Raw genomic sequence first — 19,997 nt, 5'->3', positions numbered from 1 at the left:
ACACACACACACACACACACACACACACACACACACACACACACACACACACACGTTAATTACTTACTGTGCTGCATCTTTCTGTGTGTGTGTGTGTGTAGAGACATTTATTGAGCGGGTGTGGAAACATTTATTAATTGCGTATTTGTGCATAGGTGCAGCAGGTCAGCGGGCATGTGTTTGTGTTTGTGTGTCTGTGTCCGTGCGTGCCTCATGCATGTGTTTGTGTTTGTGTGTCTGTGTCAGTGCGTGCCTCATGCATGTGTTTGTGTTTGTGTGTCTGTGTCTGTGCGTGCCTCATGCATGTGTTTGTGTTTGTGTTTGTGTGTCTGTGCGTGCCTCATGCATGTGCGTGTATGTTGTAGCTCTCACCAGCAGGTTCTCTGGCTTCACGTCCCGGTGCACTATGTTCATGGCGTGCAGGTACTTCAGGGCCCCGGCCAGGTTGTACACCATGCCGCTCGCGTCCCGCTCCGTGTACTTCGCCGACGACGTGATGGCGTCAAACAGATCCCCCCCCTGCAGGAGAGGAGCGGGATTAGACGTGTACTTTATTCATCCCAGGGGGGAATTCAACAAAGACAACAATAACAACAGACGGTCTGGTTGAAGGTTGGTGGACTCTGTGTGTTGAGACAGTTCATAAACATTGAATGTGTGGGTTAAAACAAGATGTCTAACCCCAAACTGCTCCATGATAAGTGTGTCTGTGTTCACTCACGGTCAGTTAGCGATGATTAAAGGGCTCAGGGACTGAACGGTATAATTTCACTGGTAGTTTGACCATATCACAGTATTTACATTAATGTGCGATATTCAAAGGAGGGAGTAGACAAAGTGACTGCGACCAATCAGAATCAAACAGTCCCTCACTCTTTCATCTGACACGAGATGCAGTTATCCCAACATGACAGAGACCCTGATCAACCTAATTTAACCTTGGAATAGACATGTAACAGGTACAGAGACAGAGTGTCCTGTTTAACAGGGTTAGGGGTTAGGGGGGGGGGGGTACAGGGTGAGTGTAACAGTGACCTTGACCAGCTCCATGACCAGGCAGAGTTCAGTGGGACTGTCCACCTCCTCCATCAGCATGATGATGTTAGGATGCTTCACCCTCCTCAGCACCGCCACCTCATTCTCTATCAGGTGCTCCTGCAGACAGAGAGACATAGGTAACCCAGAGAGAGAGAGAGAGAGAGAGAGAGAGAGAGAGAGAGAGAGAGAGAGAGAGAGAGAGAGAGAGAGAGAGAGAGAGAGAGAGAGAGAGAGAGAGAGAGAGAGAGATGCAAAGGATAAGATAACCCATGTAATAAACATAAATATCTATGTTTGTATTGTAATACATATATGTTGTTCAAATTCTAGATGCTATATGCTTATGGATTATAGATGCTGCGTCACTGACTGTGACTGTGCTTGTTGTTTGTGTGCTTTTTTTTGTGTGTGTTTGTTTGTGTGCGTGTGCGCGCCATGTTGTCTGAGTGCACAGAGGCAGGTGTAGATCATGGACGGGGGCTGATGAATAAAGCAGGAGCGGTGTCACTCTTCTCGCGGGGGGATCAGAGACTCACCGGCCCCTGCGGTGCTGTGAATAATTCACAGAGAAACACAAACCCATGACCCTTTGGTTGGTTTCAAAGAGAATGGCCTAGAATGGTGTGGCCTAGATTATGTGTGTGTGTGTGCGTGCGAGTGTGTGCAAGTTTATATGTGTGTGCATGTCTGTCAGTGTATCTGCGTGTGTGGGTGAGAAAGACTAAAAGAAAGAGAGGGGATGAAGGAAAGAAGAGAGAGAAAGAAAGAGAAGAACAGAGAAACCAGGCCTACCTTCCCAGTGCACTTGGCCTTGTCAATGATCTTCAGCGCGTACTCTTTTCCTGTTGCCCTGTGCACACACACACACACACACACACACACACCCAACACAATACACTCTGTTGACTGATCCACACAATACCCTCTGTGTTGTAGACCACTCCTAATGACACACACCTGCATAAACAAACAGGCTGCACACAGAAAGTACTTCACACACAGTGAAGTTAAGAGGACACACACACACACACACACACACACACACTTGAGAGGAAAGCCTTCACTAATAACAGCTCTCGGCTTGTATCCAACTTTCCAAGTCCACACATTAAACCTGCTTCAGCAGGGGCTAGATTAAATGTCAGGGACACCTAACCCTAACACACACACACACACACACACACACCACTAAATTTTAAACATTTTATAAGCCAATGAAGGACTGTTTTTATGTATTTTCATTTCTAATGAGGCTTATAAAGTCAGCTTCACCACACACCCAAGAGCTGCCACAGATGGTACACCAACCGCAGTGTGCTCAGGTGTAGCTTACAGCTCTCTACCTGCCCAGGTCATTCACTGAAGGGGGTTGTCGATGAAAGTTTGTGAGTGTATTTGAGAGTGAGTATGGGCATTAGTGTGGTGCATGTGTGCATCTGTCCATGATATTAGTGTGGTGCATGTGTCCATGATATTAGTGAGGTGCATGTATCCATGATATTAGTGTGGTACATGTGTGCATGTGTCCTTGATATTAGTGTGCGTGTGGAAAAACGCATTCCACCTACCGCTCCACGCACTCTTTGACCACGGCGAAGTTCCCGTCTCCGATGACCTTGCCGACCTCATACTTGTCCAGGATGGGGGACGAGGAGGGCAGACAGCCGTTGCCGTTGACTGTTGAGGAGGGGGGGGGGCGGTGTTAAAGCAGGAAACGCCACACAACAAAAAGCCCTCCACGCATCGCTGGCTGCCTGAGCACAACCCCCGTCAACTCCGGCAGAAGTGAGTTGGATGTCCTAGCCGTAGTCGTACGCAGATAGTCCAGACGAATCCCAAAGTCATGACTCTGACCCGCATCCTACTGGGCTGCAGTATTTCAGCCAGAGTTTGATGCGTCTGCATGTGTCTGTGAGTGTGTGTGTGTCTGTGTGTGTGTGTGTGTGTGTGTGTGTGTGTGTGTGTGTCTGTTCGGATGTCATAACTGTCAGTGTCAGTATGAGGTTGTCTGGGTTTGGGGCTTATGTAATACAGTGAGGTTGTGGAGCGGGTAAATGAGTCAGCAGAAATAAAAACTGGGGAGGGAGGGGAGAGGAGGATAGGGAGAGAGGGGGAGAGAGAGAGAGAGGGGGAGGGGGAGGAGGATATAGAGAGAGGGGGAGAGAGAGGAGGATAGAGAGAGAGGGGGAGAGAGAGAGAGGGGGAGAGAGAGAGAGGGGGAGAGAGAGGAGGATAGAGAGAGAGAGAGAGAGAGAGAGAGAGAGAGAGAGAGAGAGAGAGAGAGAGAGAGAGAGAGAGAGGGGGAGAGAGAGGAGGATAGAGAGAGAGAGAGAGAGAGAGAGAGAGAGAGAGAGAGAGAGAGAGGGGGGAGAGAGAGGAGGATAGAGAGAGAGGGAGAGAGAGAGGGGGAGAGAGAGGAGGATAGAGAGAGAGGAGGATAGAGAGAGAGGGAGAGAGAGAGGGGGAGAGAGAGGAGGATAGAGAGAGAGAGAGAGAGAGAGAGAGAGAGAGAGAGAGAGGGGGAGAGAGAGGAGGATAGAGAGAGAGGGAGAGAGAGAGGGGGAGAGAGAGGAGGATAGAGAGAGAGGGGGACAGAGAGAGAGGGGGAGAGAGAGAGAGAGGGGGAGGGGGAGGAGAGAGAGAGAGGGGGGGAGAGGAAAGAGAGGGGGGGGGGAGAGTGTGGGGGTGGAGGATCCGAGGAGAGATAAGAGAGGAGAGCGGAGAAGGATAACGTGAAGGAGAGGAGAGGAGAGGAGAGGAGACGAGACGAGACGAGACGAGACGAGACGAGAGGAGAGGAGAGGAGAGGAGAGGAGAGGAGAGGAGAGGAGAGGAGAGGAGAGGACAGGAGAGGACAGGAGAGGAGAGGAGAGGAGAGGAGAGGAGAGGACAGGAGAGGAGAGGAGAGGAGACAAGAGGAGAAGGATAATGTGAAGGAGATGAGAGGAGAAGAGGAGAAGAGGAAGGGACAGGAGAGAAGAGGAGAGGAAAAGAAAGGAGAGGAGAGGAGAAGAGGAGGGGACAGAAGAGGAGAGGGTTACCCTCAGGGCTGGGGGTGGTGTGTTCCTGGGGCTGGTGGCGGTGGCGGTGGTGGTGGTGGCTGGAGGAGCCGTTGATGTTGGGGGCAGAGGCGTGGTGTGATGGCGGAACCTGGACGAGTAGGAGAAGAAAGAGTTAAAAATATAGCCGTGAAAACACTGCGGTGACGCAACATTTAGCTGCCGGTGCTACGGCCGGCTCTGTAACTAAACCCAGCAAGGTAATTAAACCGGGTATACAATTACACAGGGTACAACATCTACGTGAGCATGTACCAGATGTCCCATATTATACTTGTGTGGCATACGGCACGCGCCAATGTGTGAGTCTTACAATGTCTGCAATAAACAAATGAATGCAGATCCCCAGCTACGCGGAACAGCTTCACTTCCCCTGATGAGCTTGCGGTTCTCCAGAGCGTGTGTGTGTGTGTGTGCACGTATCCTCTCCGAACCCGCCATGTGAAGGGGAAGGTCCCGCCTAACAAGTACACAAGGTCAGTGCGTCTATGACACCAGGGGACCACGTGGTCACCTGAGCGCAGAAAGCCCCTAAAGGTGCTGAAACGGCATGCGTAATGTGTGACGACCCGTGGTGCAGACACCGCCAACGTGGTGACAGATATCCCTATTTTAAACCCCATGGTGCCCGGCCAGGACTAAAGCAGCAGAGGAACCCTTTCCATTATGCAGCAGGTGCCCTGCCCCACTCCGCCCCCCTCACCCAGGTGCTCCCGGTGTCCTGGTGCAGACCCCCGCCTCACCATCTATTATTCAGTCTGAGCGCAAACGCACCTGCTGTGTGTGTCCATATATAGAAATGGTCTGGGTGTAAGTCGGATATAGGTGTGTGAGAGAGAGAGAGAGAGAGAGAGAGAGAGAGAGAGAGAGAGAGAGAGAGAGAGAGAGAGAGAGAGAGAGAGAGAGAGAGAGGAGAGAGGAGAGAGAGAGAGAGAGAGAGAGAGAGAGAGAGAGAGAGAGAGAGAGAGAGAGAGAGAGAGAGAGAGAGAGAGAGAGAGAGAGAGAGAGAGAGAGAGAGAGAGAGAGAGAGAGAGAGAGTGAGTGAGTGAGTGAGTGAGTGAGTGAGTGAGTGAGTGAGTGAGTGAGTGAGTGAGTGAGTGAGTGAGTGAGTGAGTGAGTGAGTGAGTGAGTGAGTGTGTGTGTGTGTGTGTGTGTGTGTGTGTGTGTGTGTGTGTGAGAGTGAGTGACCCACCTTAAATCCCTGCATTGTGTGGGGGCCGGTGGGGGAGGGGCTAGAGGACTTGGTGGACCTTGGAGTGGAGATCTGGCTGCCCGGACCCCCGTTAACTACAGAGGGGAGAGGGGACACAGTGAGGGACAAAGGGAAACGCTGTAACAGCAGGAAGAGTGGGGCTTGGAGAAGCTGCCCAAGTGAATTGCCTGTCATTGAATGTACCCAGAAGTAAGAGGATTCAGGGCCAGTGTGTGCGTGACTATGGGTGTTTTTGAGCCTAAATCACAAGGATAAAACCGAACAAGCTCTTGGACCTCCATTCTATCATTTAGCGGTTGTCTCTAAACACATGGAATTGTTATTTTGCACTTATGCATTTTCTACTCTTTTGAAGGGTTCTTGTCCTGAAACTATTTGCATGTATTCAATGTCGTTATATTTGAAAAGTCCTTACATTTGGCATGCAAATGTAAATGCAAATTATATGTGAGTGAGTGAGTGAGTGAGTGAGTGAGTGAGTGAGTGAGTGAGTGAGTGAGTGAGTGAGTGAGTGAGTGAGTGAGTGAGTGAGTGAGTGAGTGAGTGAGTTAGAGAGAAAGACACACAAAAAGACAAAGAGTCTCTATGTGTGTGAAGGATAGATAACTAAGGACCCTATTCAGGCCGGGAAGTGTCCTAAATGACTCTCTCACACTCTATGTTTCTGTATCCGTCCCTATTCAAATAAACTTTAAATAAATAATAATATTGCAAGTAGAAAGCTGTAGTGGTTAATACAGAATCCCTTCGTGCCCCTCCTCAGTGGGCCATCACAGTGTACCTGGCTGATGAACCACCCCCTGCTGGGGCCACAGATGTCTTGGCGGTACTGCTGTTGTAATACGCCTTAGACAGGAGGAGGATAAGCCATACAAGGCTTGTAGTCCAAGCACAGAATCCAAGCTAAAACATGGCGGCTTTTCATAAAAATTGTACTTGCGGACAAAATAATCCACAATCCAAACTATATTTCTTGAGCGGGTACAAACATCGAATATTTAGTGAATCAATATGAGACGCCAGTGGCTGTATCATCAGTAGCCTCTCTGCTAGGGGCCTGGTGTGGAGTGTCCCTAGTGGACCAAATATAAGTCCACCTCACTGCCTGAAAGGAGCCATGGTAGCCCATACACCATCGTTGAGGAGGTGAAAGCCTCGGGTTGTTGAAATGATTCATTCACACAGCCCTGTGCATCGTTCCTGAAGCACCCTCCACCTCCTCCACCACCTCCACCTCCTCCTCCTCCACCTCTTCATCTGTGGTATTGAAAGCGGGAGCAGCGATGATCCTTTCTCTTACAGAAGCGAGTCGTATCTCCAGAATCTATTCTTGTCTGGAGAGGAGAATTTGGAACCACCTACACACCCAAGCTGTTGTGTGTGTGTGAGGGTGTGAGTGTGTGAGTGTGTGAGTGTGTGTGTGTGATACACGGTCCTTCTGGGAGTCGGGTTAGGGTTTACATTGGTCGAGGGGTTCAGTGGTTGTGTAGTAGTAGTAGTATTGGCGGTTGTAGTAGTAGTACTAGTTGTAGTAGTAGTAGTAGTATTAGAAGTAGTAGTAGCTGAAGTAGTAGTAGCAGAAGTAGTAGTAGTAGTAGTAGTGGCTTTTGATAATGTTCTTGTTGTTGTAGCTATAATTAATTATAATGATGCATGAACTTAAGAACAGTATTTTGTATTAAGTCTTACAATAGATGCTTTAATTCAAAGCAACCTATTTATTTCCTTTGCATCTACATGTCCCTAAAGAGCATTTAGTGTATATGCATGCTGGTAGACATTGAGGATCAAACCAAGAGCCTTTAAACTGGGAGCGGAACACCTAGACTATCCATCATGTCTGGACATGGTGTTTCCTTCACTACCACCTGACTGCTGTATGTGAAGGCGTGCAGAAGGATCCAGAAGGGTGAGGTGATAGGCAGAGACTCACCTGGGGACCTGAGCGGGGACTGGCTGGTGGAGAAGTTCAGGGGTCTTCTCACTAAAAGACGCAACAACAAACTCCAATGAAAACATTGAGGATCCAGACGAACCAGAACACAGCGGATTATACCCAGGGTCCTCCATGTGTAATCCCATTGCCGGTCCCACGTTTTCTCTTCCAAAACTACTTACAAGTCTAATCTCATGGTGAGGCTGTAGGCCTGAGTCTCCCCGCAGACACCCCAGAGACGGGCTGTCTTACACTGTCAGCTTATGAAAAGCATGTCCTTTTATCCCCGACATGACGGCTTCGCAGTGAAGAAACCCACCAAACTGCTCAGCCTAATGTCAACGTGTCTGAGTGCACCGCGCGGGAAACTCATTACCAAAGGCATCCCGCTCAAGCTGAGCTTGGTGCAGAAGAGTAATCATTCAGATGACACGGTTATTTATTAATGAATCCCCCCCGAATGATCTGTTGCTGTAGATGTCCAGGTTCTACGTGACACTGGGCGATAAGAGGAGATGAACTCCTTGGGGGGGGGGGGGGGGGGGGGGGGGGGGTTCTAGGAATAGGGGTTCTGAGAGGTGTCTGAAGGGGGGGCTCACCTGCTCCCGGGGATTTGCTGCGTCGGGAGGGCCCCGGGCTCCGGGAGGCCCCGGCTCTGTGGGCACTGGCAGAGCGAGAGTGGGACGATGACCTCATCCCCCGGCACTCTGTGGACACACACACACACACACACACACACACACACACACACACACACACACACACACACACACACACACACACACACACACACACACACACACACACACACACACACACACACACACACACACACACACACAAACACAGCCAGGATTGACAACAATCCTCTTCATTCACAGATCATGCAAAGCAGCGTGGGCTGAAGCTGTCTAGAACCAGGGGCAGACATTAGCACTGAAGAAGAAATTGGAAAGGGAGATGCATGCATATTCAGCCCAAGGTGTTTATTTTCAAAACGTTAACATTGTTCATATACCTGGGGGGAGAGTAGACCCTGTGTGCCTGCAGACTTTGCCCTTTCAAAATACGTTTTAGAATTTCAGATGAGAACATGCATTTAATTGAAACATTACTTCAATAGACAATACAGACAATAGACGATCGTTTTCACGGCATAATAAGGCAATCATCGAACCCTACAGAGACATGAGACGGATTAAAGACGGTGGAGGCTGGACGGGGATTGCCTTGGGGGTGAGTTGGGGAGGTGTAAGACAATTATGGTGTCTTCTGCACGCCAGGCAGCAGCGCTGTCCTGGCACTATGGGTGGGCACAGCAGATGTAAGTGTGCGGTAAAAAAACGTCAGGGTTCCACACCACGCTAGACGTAATGAGAGGCTGTGGTGCAATGACACACCGACTTGTTAACAACCAGACATTCCGACGCAGGCGCAAGCCAGACACACCGACACACACACATCACACACCACACGCACACACCATCAGGGTCACGCCCGTTAGCACCACACGACGGATCCGATACAATGAGATGTCAGATACGCTCCGAGAAACGGTGTAGCACATGATACACGTGCTTCATGCAAGGAGTGTTGCTCCTCAAAAAGGTTTTCATCTAGTTTCTCAGAAACAAAGAGTAAAAGTTGTCGTGTTGAGGAGAGTTTATGTGTGCGTGGGGGCGTGGGGGCGTGGGGGCGTGGGTGCGTGGGTGCGTGGGTGCGTGGGTGCGTGCGTGTGTGTTGGAGGTGCTTCGCCAGGGAGGTGCGTACAGAGGCCTACTCTGGTTGCCTGGACCTACTTCCTCCTCAAAGTGGAGCAGAGCACCGAAGTAGGACGGGACCTTAAAACAACTGCCACACATTTTGGCCTAATTCACACTTTAAAATTCTTCCTGAAGCGGAATAAACTGTCAACATTAGTTAAAATGTCAACAGTTACCCACAAGTAGATAATTAACTCCAAATTAAATATGACGATAAAGAAAACTTGCCAAATGGTCGCTAGCTTCTTAAGTTAGCTTCTCGTCTCTACTCTCAGCAGACTATAGCCCCATTTAGCAATACTGCAGAGCAACGACTTTATGAATGGGACTGATCCTTTAAACAGGTCAGTTCCTGTCAACCTGCCTATGTAGGAGGTCAGGTCGCTAGTGTGGTTGTGCATTATCTTTCTAAGTACTTTCTACCATTATAGTATTATACATAATATGAAGATAATGAACTTAGATATTAGAGCATTTTGGATGAAAGCTCACCAGCCCTTAAGCCCCCTTCCCCTAATGATTTGTAGGCAGGAAATGCCTTCAGAAATGCAGAGCGTAAAAGCATTTTTCCCATTCGACAAACAAATGAAAACAATGAAAATCGGGATTGGAATGGCTTTCCGTGCCCTTTTAAGGGCATTGGGCGCGGTGATGTCTTTGAAACTGATAAAGGTCTTCACAAACAAACTTTGCTGGAAATGACCCCCTCCCACATCTTCCAGCCTGCAACTTCCTCAAGGAAAGAGTGCTCCTTTCACCACAGCGAGGAGAAGAATGGAGAGGAAAGACTCCTATATATCACACAACACACACAGACACACACAGACACGCACACACACACACGGGATGGGCGGATGTTTGTAGGGGCGGTGGTGGAGGTCAGACCTACCAGTCATGAAGGCTGTGGCAGCCTTACCGCTGGGGTCCAGCACAAAGTCATCCTGGGCGTAGTGGTACTTCTCTGGACCACAGGCGACAAACACATCGTCCTCCCCAAAGAAGTCCTGAAGACAGGTAATCTGGGGGGGGGGGGGGGGGGGGTTGACAGAGGGAGGAGGGAGGAGGAAAAACTGGTTAAAGAAATCACCAGTGTTTTATTCCTTATTTTCCTCCTTATTTGATTCATATGCCTTTTCAAACAGTATTTTACATATTCAAACATATTTTTAAATCACAGCAAAATTAATAGTATTAGTAGTATAAGTATTTTTATACATCAGCTTTATGCAAGAAAATATGTTTGGTAGAATAGGACTTCCAGTAGTTGAGCCCATCTTGTTGCCAAATGGTCTGAATCCTTTGTGACGGTGTCGGAGCGCGGTCAGACGGAATGTTTTCCGCCACCATCGACACCTGGCTTAAAAAAAGCGAAAGGTGCTAGTTACCTAGCACGTAGCAGGAGCGCACAGCCGCACACGCCGCCTTTGAACAGCTCTACAAAAAGCGACTGCGTGGCGCTGCCCAGATGGCTCATCAAAAGAGACCAATTAGATCAGTGTGTATCACAGCGGGGGCGCACGGCCCCCCTGGGGGGGAGCGGCCAGAGAGGGAGGACCAGGCTCGAAAACATTCCAAAACAAAAACATGGAGGGGTCAACAGAACTAGGTACTGACTGGAGCGCATCCTTCTGGGAGGGGCGTAGGAAGGACGCATGCAAAGTGTTTCTGTCGCAAAGTCATTTGTCATTTCCCATGGTGATTGATTGCTTTTTTCTGTTTTTCTAAAAATACGATTGGGAAGAAAAAAAGATTCCACCCACCATCAGCCCATGGGAAGAGTGAAAAGTGAGTCTTACAACACATGGAAGACAACGCAGACACTCTTAAAGCACACACACACACAACTAAAAACACACACACAACTAAAAACACACACACACACAAACACACAGCCCAAACTCACACACACACACACACACACACACACACACACACACACACACACACACACACACACACACACACACACACACACACACACACACACACACACACCACAAACACACACTTACACACAGCCCACACACTCACACTCACACACGTCGCCACACCACACTCAAACACACCACAGTCACACACATGCCCACACTCACACACACACTCACACAGCCCACACAAAACCAAGATAGCGATGAAGAGTGAGCGAAGGAGATGGAGAGAGTGAGGGCGGAGGTGCAGATTGTCTCAATAGGATGGTGGGTGGAGAGTAGGAGAGAAAAAGAGAGAGAAGGAGAGAGAGCAAGAGAATATATTACAATGGCTAAATAGGATAGTGGGTGGACAGTAGGGAGAGAGCAAGAGAGAGGGTGAGCATGTGCTTGAATGCCAGGGTACGGCAGAACATCAGAGGTCCCCGCTGCTAGTATGTGGTCTAGCTGAACATGATACCAGTTCCTCTTCCCTTTGAGTCTCCCAGAACTACTGGGCAGCTGTGCGCTCCATACTGCCTCAGCTGTTAGCATTACCGAGCTAACGTGCATGAGAATACCGGGAGGGGACGTTTTCGCTATGAGAAAGGCTACTAAATGCACGCCTTATTGTTTGTATTGTGTTCTCTGAGCTTTAGCGTAGCGATACTATAAGTATGACGTTTGATCCAAAGTTTTATCTTGAGAACCAACAAGAAACGACCTCTGACCTCCCCATTTAATCCATGGCGAACACATTGTGGTAAAGAAGTTATGCTGTCGATGACAATACCATGAGCTGATAACCTGCCTGAGAGAACAAAGTCAGGAAAGTGTTTGTGTGCAAGCATGCATGGGTTGTGTGTGCTTGTGTCTGCCTGTGTGTGTGTGTGTGTGTGTGTGTGTGTGTGTGTGTGTGTGTGTGTGTGTGTGTGTGTGTGTGTGTGTTGGTGTGTATGTGTGTGAATGTTGGTGTTGGTGTGTCTGTGTGTGTGTGTGTGTGTGTGTGTGTGTGTGTGTGTGTGTGTGTGTGTGTGTGTGTGTGTGTGTGTGTGTGTGTGTGTGTGTGTGTGTGTGTGTGTGTGTGTGTGTGTGTGTGTTTGTACCTGCATATGCATGTGTGTGTATGCATTTTGCTTGTGTCTGTGTGTGTGGTAAGCTCTGTTAGCACGTGTAGGAGGACAATGTGTGACAGGAATGTGGGGACTGCCGAGGGGGGCACTGTCCCCAGAGAAGCTGTGGCCAGCACCGATGACATCAGCAGATAGAGGAGCTTTCGGCTCCCCACAAAACTCATTTGATTCTTCAGTTGCACTCGTGTTCAAATGCAATCCATTAAATCCCTAACTGACTTGTCCTTGCCCCAGGTTATACTTGTCCAGGGGCCTTATGGGATACATGGTCCCAGTAGGCACGACAACTCATCATTGTCAAATGAAGCCCTTGGCACACGCTTTCTCATACCCACACTTTCAAACACACAAATCTACATCAATATCAAAACCTATTTCCCACTGGTCAGGATAAGGGCAAAGAAGACAACAACTGGTAACAGTATGGACTAACCAATTATGATTCAATTGTGTTTCTACATTTTGTAAACAGCGTCACATTCTATTTATTATTCTAGTTCTCCGAAGAAAGAAGCGATCAAAATCCATTCATCATGGTTTTGTTTTGCTTTGTTTACATCCGCGTTCATGTCCGAGCTCCTGCAAGCAGTTACAATTCAAAGTGCTAGACACAGTATGTAATGATGACTTATGACTCAAGGGAAACATGAGGTAATGTACAGCTAGCAATGCAACACATTCTTGCCCAAATATCTCCCACGTCCCCCTGTGAGTAAGGATAAAAATATCGGCCACTGCACCTTTAAGAGATGAAACCAGTGAACTCAACTTATTTACGTTAATGTGTCGTCAGAAGACACATTCTCTTGCAACCAGTGATCAATCAATACAGATTCCATTAGAATAATTCATTAGACACCTTGAATAGTGTCTGGACCGGTGCCAATGGCAGGTTCTAAGGTGACCAGACATTCTCGTTGCTCCCTGTCAACCAACGCCATGGTGATGGCCAAGTCTTGCCCAATCCGCATTGAGGATCATTGTAGGGGGGGGGGGGGGGGACTGCTGCAGTGTGTGTTTGCATGTGTGTGTGCATGTGCGTGGAGGGCTCGCCCTCTGAGATGCCATACTTTAGCTCCGCTGTTCAGCCAACTGACCTTTTCCCAGAATGCACCTGCTTGTTAGGGTGTTTTGTTTTCATGTCAGCCGCAGCCGCAGGGTGCAAACGGGCAAAGACATAACAAAGACTGTGTGTGTGTGTGTGTGTGTGTGTGTGTGTGTGTGTGTGTGTGTGTGTGTGTGTGTGTGTGTGTGTGTCCTGTTTGAAATGCCTGGAACACCAAGCATGTTTGTGTGGAGGACACGCCTCATTCTGACTTTGTTTTCCTATACTCGAACATTAAATCCATTTTCCAATGCAACTGACTAACTGTGTGTATTTTGAAGGTAATCAATAATCCCCATTCAGACTACATTAGAGAACGTCCAGACATAACTGGTACACTGAGAGAGGCTGCCAGCGGTCAGGAAAGAGACTAGACAGAGTAGATACTCGTCACATCATGGGTGACAGGCCAATCGCTATAATGACGAGGTCCTGTCTCTGTCTCTGTGTGTGTGTGTGTGTGTGTGTGTGTGTGTGTGTGTGTGTGTGTGTGTGTGTGTGTGTGTGTGTGTGTGTGTGTGTGTGTGTGTGTGTGTGTGTGTGTGTGTGTGTGTGTGTGTGTGTCTGTGTGTCCTGGTGAGATTAGTGTTCAGTTCTAATGACCAGGGGAAAGAATCTCTGACTCAGTCCCTCTGGCTTCGCTGTCTGACTGCAGAGGCTCTGGCCTGACCCCAGCAGCCGAAACAGTCCGTTTTTAGGGTGGCATGGATCCTTCCTGGTCCTACAGGCTCTGGATCAGCACCTCCTGGTGTGTAAGCGTAGTCCCCATAGTGCATTCAGCTGAACACACTACTGCAGAGCACTCCTATCCTGAGCAGAGCTGTTGCCAACCCAGGCAGGGGCTCTTCCTGTCAGGACGCTCTTTGCAGCAGTAGAAGGACTGAAGGATCCCTGGGACTCTGAATTTCTTCAGCTGCCTGAGGTGGTGAAGGCTGTGCCTTGCCTTTCTCTCCAGAGTGTCTGAGTGTATTGACCATGTCCTCTGTGATGTCATCTCCCAGGTACTTGTAATTGCTCACCCTCTCCATAGTAGTGCCATTCATTCATCCACAGTGGTGTGCACGTCCCCTGCTGTCATACTCTCCTTAACACCACAATCAGCTCCTTGGTTTTGGGGACATTCATAAGGAGGCTGTTGTCCTGGACCCAGAGGTACCACTCAGCAACTTCCTCCAGGCAGGCCATCTCATGGTTGACAGAGATCAGGACCACCACCACTGTGTTGTCCACAAACTCCATGACGTCAGAGCTGAATCTGCCCACAGTCGTGGGAGTACAGGGAGTACCGTTGGGGGCTAAGAATGCAACCCTTGGGGCATCCTGTGTTATGGGCGAGGGTGCGGGAGGTGTGTCTGCCCACCTGGGGCCCGGTGGTCACGAAGTTCAGGATCCATGCACAGAGGGGGGGTGTTCAGTCCCAGCTCAATCCCCTAGCCAGCCAGTCTGGAGGGGACTATGGTGTTGACAATGACAGTATGAGTCGTCACTCAGACTGATTGTATTGTTAACTCAGTTTGAACCTCAGCTTGCACACTGACAACTTTTTTTAATCCTCTGGAAGACGTCCATAGACAGTTTGAAACACACGATGATCCCCAAGGGATACAACATACTGTTTGACGGCAGGCCAGAGCAGATCCATTTAAATGAGATTTTAGAGGAAAGGCTTGCTTGAGGTTAGTAAGGTATCCGGCATCTATTTTACATCGAATCCAATCTCCAATTTCCCCTTTTATCTGGGATTTGTTGAGAGTAAAATTAATGACGGTTTTGTTCCTTGATTACAACTTATAATGCACTTCAAATCTTCACTTTGTCACTTTTTCTGCGAGGGCACCATTGCTGTCCAAGATATTAGGTGTCTACAGAATAAAAGCCGTTCCACCCACGTCTCTCCATCGGCCCGGGGATCTTTTCCCTCTCTAAACCAATTTGGTGTGAAGAAAAAAATATAAATCTAATCAAATTCTGAACAAAAGTGATGACTGCAGAGAAAAAGTTAGCTAGTGCGGGTTTATGTAAAACATTTACTCTCAAACACTAGACGATGATACCATGATATGGTTGGTCAGGGTATTACATTTTAAAACGTGTATTTGCTAACAAAGCCCTAACAGGTCATTATCAGATCATTAAATGTCAGTATACTATTAAAAACGTTAATAAGATACACTCTCGTGAGTCTTATTAAAAAACTAACGAGCTCCATGAGCTGAAGACCAATGTGTAAAATCATAAAAAAAAATGCATAACAGCAACAGCATAGCAGGCTAGCCAACAACCGACTGAGATCTGAACCGAATACCAGCCAGGGTTGGCATCAGCCAGGGTTTGTGCCCCAATGGATTTTCCGACCGGCAAGGCAAAGGAAGCCAACTCCCTTATTTTGGGTGAATTCAGTGATCCATGCTAAATGCTAACTGCTACCACAGAGTCAACTCACTCACTTTCCACAGGGCATCCAAAACAGTTCCCCCCCCCCCTCCCGACCCACCAACTCCACTAAAGAATGGATGACCACCACGTTTCGGACGACCAAAACAAAGGTGGCTGAAATCACACGACACACAATGGATACTGACAGCACCACCACCACCACCACCACCACCACCCAGCGCCACAGCCCTCACTCCACCTCTCCCTGCCCGTGGCCATGCACTCTTTTTGGGCAGATGCCAGTCTTGTGTCCCTTGACACCCAAACTCCTAACAGGTTTGTCACTGTTGTTCAGGGGAATCCGATACCAAAACATGATCTACCAGGTAGTATATCCTAATATAGGGTAATATATTCCATTTTGTAATACTGTGCATGTGTACATTCTTAGTTTAGGCGACCTCCAGTTGGAATCAAACCACCACATAACACTAATGATACCATGTTATACCAGTTGAGACACAAACACCAGGTTGATTGCAAACTACACTTGAGGGTGTTTGAATCCCCATTACATAATGACGGCAAGAAGTAGGTTTTATTGTCCTCTGTGTAAACAATCCATGCACCCCCAAAGGTTTCCTGAGAACAGATCCATTGCAGAGGGTAAGGGAGTAGTGTTACGTTGCCACGTGTAGCTTCATGCTAATAACGGTACCACACAATAGGCGGGTGTGCAGACACACTGCCAGTTGACCTAAATGATGGACTCTTAATCCAGAAGTGACCCTGAAAACCTATCTGTGGCCAACAATCAATGAGAAGGGGATGTGGCCTCGCGTGGAACAGTGGCTCACTACAAAGCAAGTGCATCGTCACGTTACTAATGAACTCCTGACTCTTGTCTCCTTGTGAGTGTGTTTGAGTGTGTGTGTAAGTACGTGCATGTGTGTGTGTATTATTGATTGTTATCAAAATGTATTATACCCTCATTGTCTTGTGTTCATCCAACATATCATTTCAACCTTTCTGCCTTTTGGTATTATTCATATTCATAGTGTCTTTTATTAGCGGTAGTGCAGACGTTCTAGGCTGGCCCCAGTGGGATCTGAACTCCCCATGACTCTGGACGGAGAACATTTATTTATATGTTGTATATACCATCTATGTGAAGAATGAAAGCATCAGCCAGGAGTTATCCTCCATACTAGGGTGCCCACCGGGCCGAGTGAAACCAGGCTACTCGTCTAAAATAAACCCCTCACGCCACTATTGGCACGGGTACGCACACAGCACACTCCAGCTAACCTAGTTAGGACCCGGGCTTACAGGGGATTCAGGCCAGGGGGGCATCTTCATCCTCATCATCATTAGAGGCATATCATGCCCTGTCACCTTCCATCAGCTTCACACACACACACACACACACACACACACACACACACACACACACACACACACACACACACACACACACACACACACACACACACACACACACACACACACACACACACACACACACACACACATTATTCGACTCAGTTTGTCCTTAGACTCCTATGATGCTCTTCTGTGAAGGGAATCTATTGTGTGGCTCCGGAGGGCCACTTCAGACATACACGCCACACAAAGGGGGTGGGGGGGATGGCTGGCATTGTAATGTAGGCCTCAGTCTTCACGTCTTCCCATTGTGTTCATTCTGCTCTGCCATTCTGTGGGGGGTGGGGGGGATGACATCATTGTGAAATTGCCACTCTACTTTGCTGAAGATACATGTCCCCTCCGATTATTATCTATATTTTGTCGAACATTAACTTTACCCTCATACATGTTGCCTGAGGTTGAAGAGATGTAATTGTTTGCCTAATGCTGAGCTTCAATGGGTAGAATCATCCGCAAACATTTATTTAAAGGTCAAGAAGGATCATGTTTATTGAAACTAATAAACTGTCATCAATAGCTTTAAAATACCCTGTTGTGTGTTGAGGTGTGGTGTCTGTTTATTACTTTATAAAAGTACACGTTTAGTTGGAGCCACACGCATTTAGAAATGACTGCATTGTGGAAGCCGTAAGCTCTCTTGGATTTGTCCCAAACCTGTCTGCCCATATTGAAATACACTATCTTATTGAATCCCAGGCCTCGCGCTACTGGTTACAGGCTAGGTGAAGGGAAGTGAAAAATAAAATGTTTCAATCCTGTAAATTGACTGTGAGGCATGTAGAGAAATACAATTTGCTACGAAACAAGGACAATTTTTTTCATAGAAATTAAAATAAACCGCACAAAGGAATTTCAGAACACCACTGTATAACCACGTTAACAAAGCAAAGCATTAACAGCATAGCAGGAATGCTCACAAGAAAGCCAAAGAGAGAGAGAGCGAGAGAGAGAGAGAGAGAGAGAGAGAGAGAGAATTATCTTGGAGCTTCTGAGAACTTAACAGACAGTTCAATAAGTCGTGTTTTTCCTGACTCCTCCCCCCTTCCTTCTATTTGTTCTCAACACACCAGGTAAAGAGGTCCACTGATCACAACCATTTCAAGCTCTCAGCTCACTGCTCACAATGAAACAGGTCAAAGCCCTGCACTTCTTAGGATAATGGGGCTAACTGTTATTTTACAGGTCAGCAGAGTACATATGGTCCTCATCTTTTCGTCCTATTAATTATTCATAGTAAATGTATGCGATTTTACTTTGGACCTGGATGAATAAGTTTTCATTCCTAAACCTTCCCGACAATAAAGTTGATACAATATGTCTAGCTAGGCAGGATTAAGTTGATCATTCATAAACGTTGTTGTAATATATATAGATATATATATATATGCTTACATATCAGATGAAGCATAGGTCCAACAATAAGCACTCACTGCACCTTCAAAATACAATATTCTTTAACCTCATGTTAGCGATTAAAAAGGGGGGTGCATCTCTGCCTGGTCATCCGAGTGTAAGAGATGCAGAGTGCATCACATGCCCTTGATGAGGGGTTAGAGGGAGAGGGGAGGCAGGGAGAAAGGGAAAAAGTGGGAGGCCTTTGGCTGGTACACCAAGCCGCCTCCTCTTCTCCTCCAAACAACCTGCCTCTTATTCCTGCTATTACCTCTCTAATTTCTCCCCCTCTTTTTTTCCCTTCCTTCCTTCCTTCTTTTCCTTCAACAAGCCTTTTGTTCCCTAAACCTGCCTCTCATTCCAGTCGTCCCTCCTCTTCCTTTATTCTTCCCTTCCTTCTGTCCTATATCCTTCCTTGCCATTTCCTCCCAAACCTCTCTAGTCCTGTAGAGCTCATCTTGACCGGCTTATAAAGCCTCATCTCACGTCGTGAGAGTAGATGTGTTGAGTTGTCAGCTCCTCTGTGGACTGTCAGCAGGCTGGTGGTGATCATACCCCAGTCTGACCTCCTCCATGGGGCTGAGGTCAGACTGTGGTGGTGATAAGCGCAGTCTGACCTGCTCCATGGGAGGTCAGACTTTGGTGGTGATAATGGCCCAGTCTTACCTTCTTCATGGGGCTGAGGTGTAGCATGTAGCTCAAAAGATAGAGTAAGCCACCATTGGACACAGCATCAGTGGATATTAGGGATGGGCAAAATGATTCGTTTCCGGGAACTAGTTATTTCAGTTCAGTTCACTATAATGATTCGTTCGTTTGATTCGTTCGCTTTGATTCGTTCGTTACGTCAGATTACGTCATTTGACAGGGAATCTCAAAGTTGTCTGTCCCCCCCCCCCCCCGTGAAAATCAACGAAATATACAATATAGTATAACCAAACGTCCCACCAATATTTATACCACTTGCTTACTCTCTATTCATTCATGGTTTTATATTTATAATTTGATTTTACTTTACATTTAATTCTTCATCATTCAGGCATTACAGAACTTTCATGGTCATAAATAAAAAATACGAACTGCAGTTTAATTTCTTTGTTTGTTCTTGAATTGACGTAGAATGGAGCAAAGACTCCTGGGATTGGGAAATGCGTTTATCCAATAAACAGATGGAGGTCAAGTCTATTTTCGGAAATGTAGGGGGATATATGAGTGGCCCCACGTCGAATGGTATGACCCAAGATACGTCAGACAGAGAAAGCGCGCAAATTCGACGGTACCACCTTGTCATTTGTCTACCCAGGTGCCATGGCAACACCATTGCTACCTCTCATTGGCTGAATCTTTGAGAACGTTGTAGACTCAATCGATATAAGGTCGCGGGGAGACGAAGCTCTGTTCGCTTGTATATTTTATTTACGTTACTATATTTTTGTTTTACGTTAAAAAAAAGAATCAAAGAACCAGTTCTTCTTGTTTTGTGGAACCAGTTCTTGTCGTTCACGTTCGGGATTCGTTCGTTGTGAACGAATCGGTCGCGACCGACTCGTCCCTAGTGGATATGCATCTCTGTGCTGTAGTCTAGCCTAAATGTAAAACAATGTACACTATTAATCATTTCTCTGACTC

General features: G+C 47.5%; 1 protein-coding gene across 1 annotated transcript in view; it reads right to left on the bottom strand.

Moving 5' to 3' along the window:
- dclk2a (doublecortin-like kinase 2a) overlaps positions 1–19,997 on the bottom strand; it is a 34,975-nt gene that overhangs the window by 5,593 nt on the left and 9,385 nt on the right. Inside the window, exons 3-11 of the mRNA XM_056586360.1 lie at positions 9,899–10,028; positions 7,846–7,953; positions 7,244–7,294; positions 5,290–5,384; positions 4,080–4,188; positions 2,607–2,715; positions 1,831–1,888; positions 1,036–1,155; positions 373–519 (exon numbers count right to left, since the gene is read on the bottom strand). Of these exons, the coding sequence (XP_056442335.1) occupies positions 373–519; positions 1,036–1,155; positions 1,831–1,888; positions 2,607–2,715; positions 4,080–4,188; positions 5,290–5,384; positions 7,244–7,294; positions 7,846–7,953; positions 9,899–10,028 (927 nt within the window). The remainder of the gene's footprint in view (positions 1–372; positions 520–1,035; positions 1,156–1,830; positions 1,889–2,606; positions 2,716–4,079; positions 4,189–5,289; positions 5,385–7,243; positions 7,295–7,845; positions 7,954–9,898; positions 10,029–19,997) is intronic.

The sequence above is a fragment of the Gadus chalcogrammus genome, chromosome 3 (assembly GCF_026213295.1).
Source record: "Gadus chalcogrammus isolate NIFS_2021 chromosome 3, NIFS_Gcha_1.0, whole genome shotgun sequence".
Classification (NCBI taxonomy): Eukaryota; Metazoa; Chordata; class Actinopteri; order Gadiformes; family Gadidae; genus Gadus; species Gadus chalcogrammus.
Note: the sequence above shows the minus strand (reverse complement) of the source record. Positions and strands in the feature narration are given on the sequence as shown.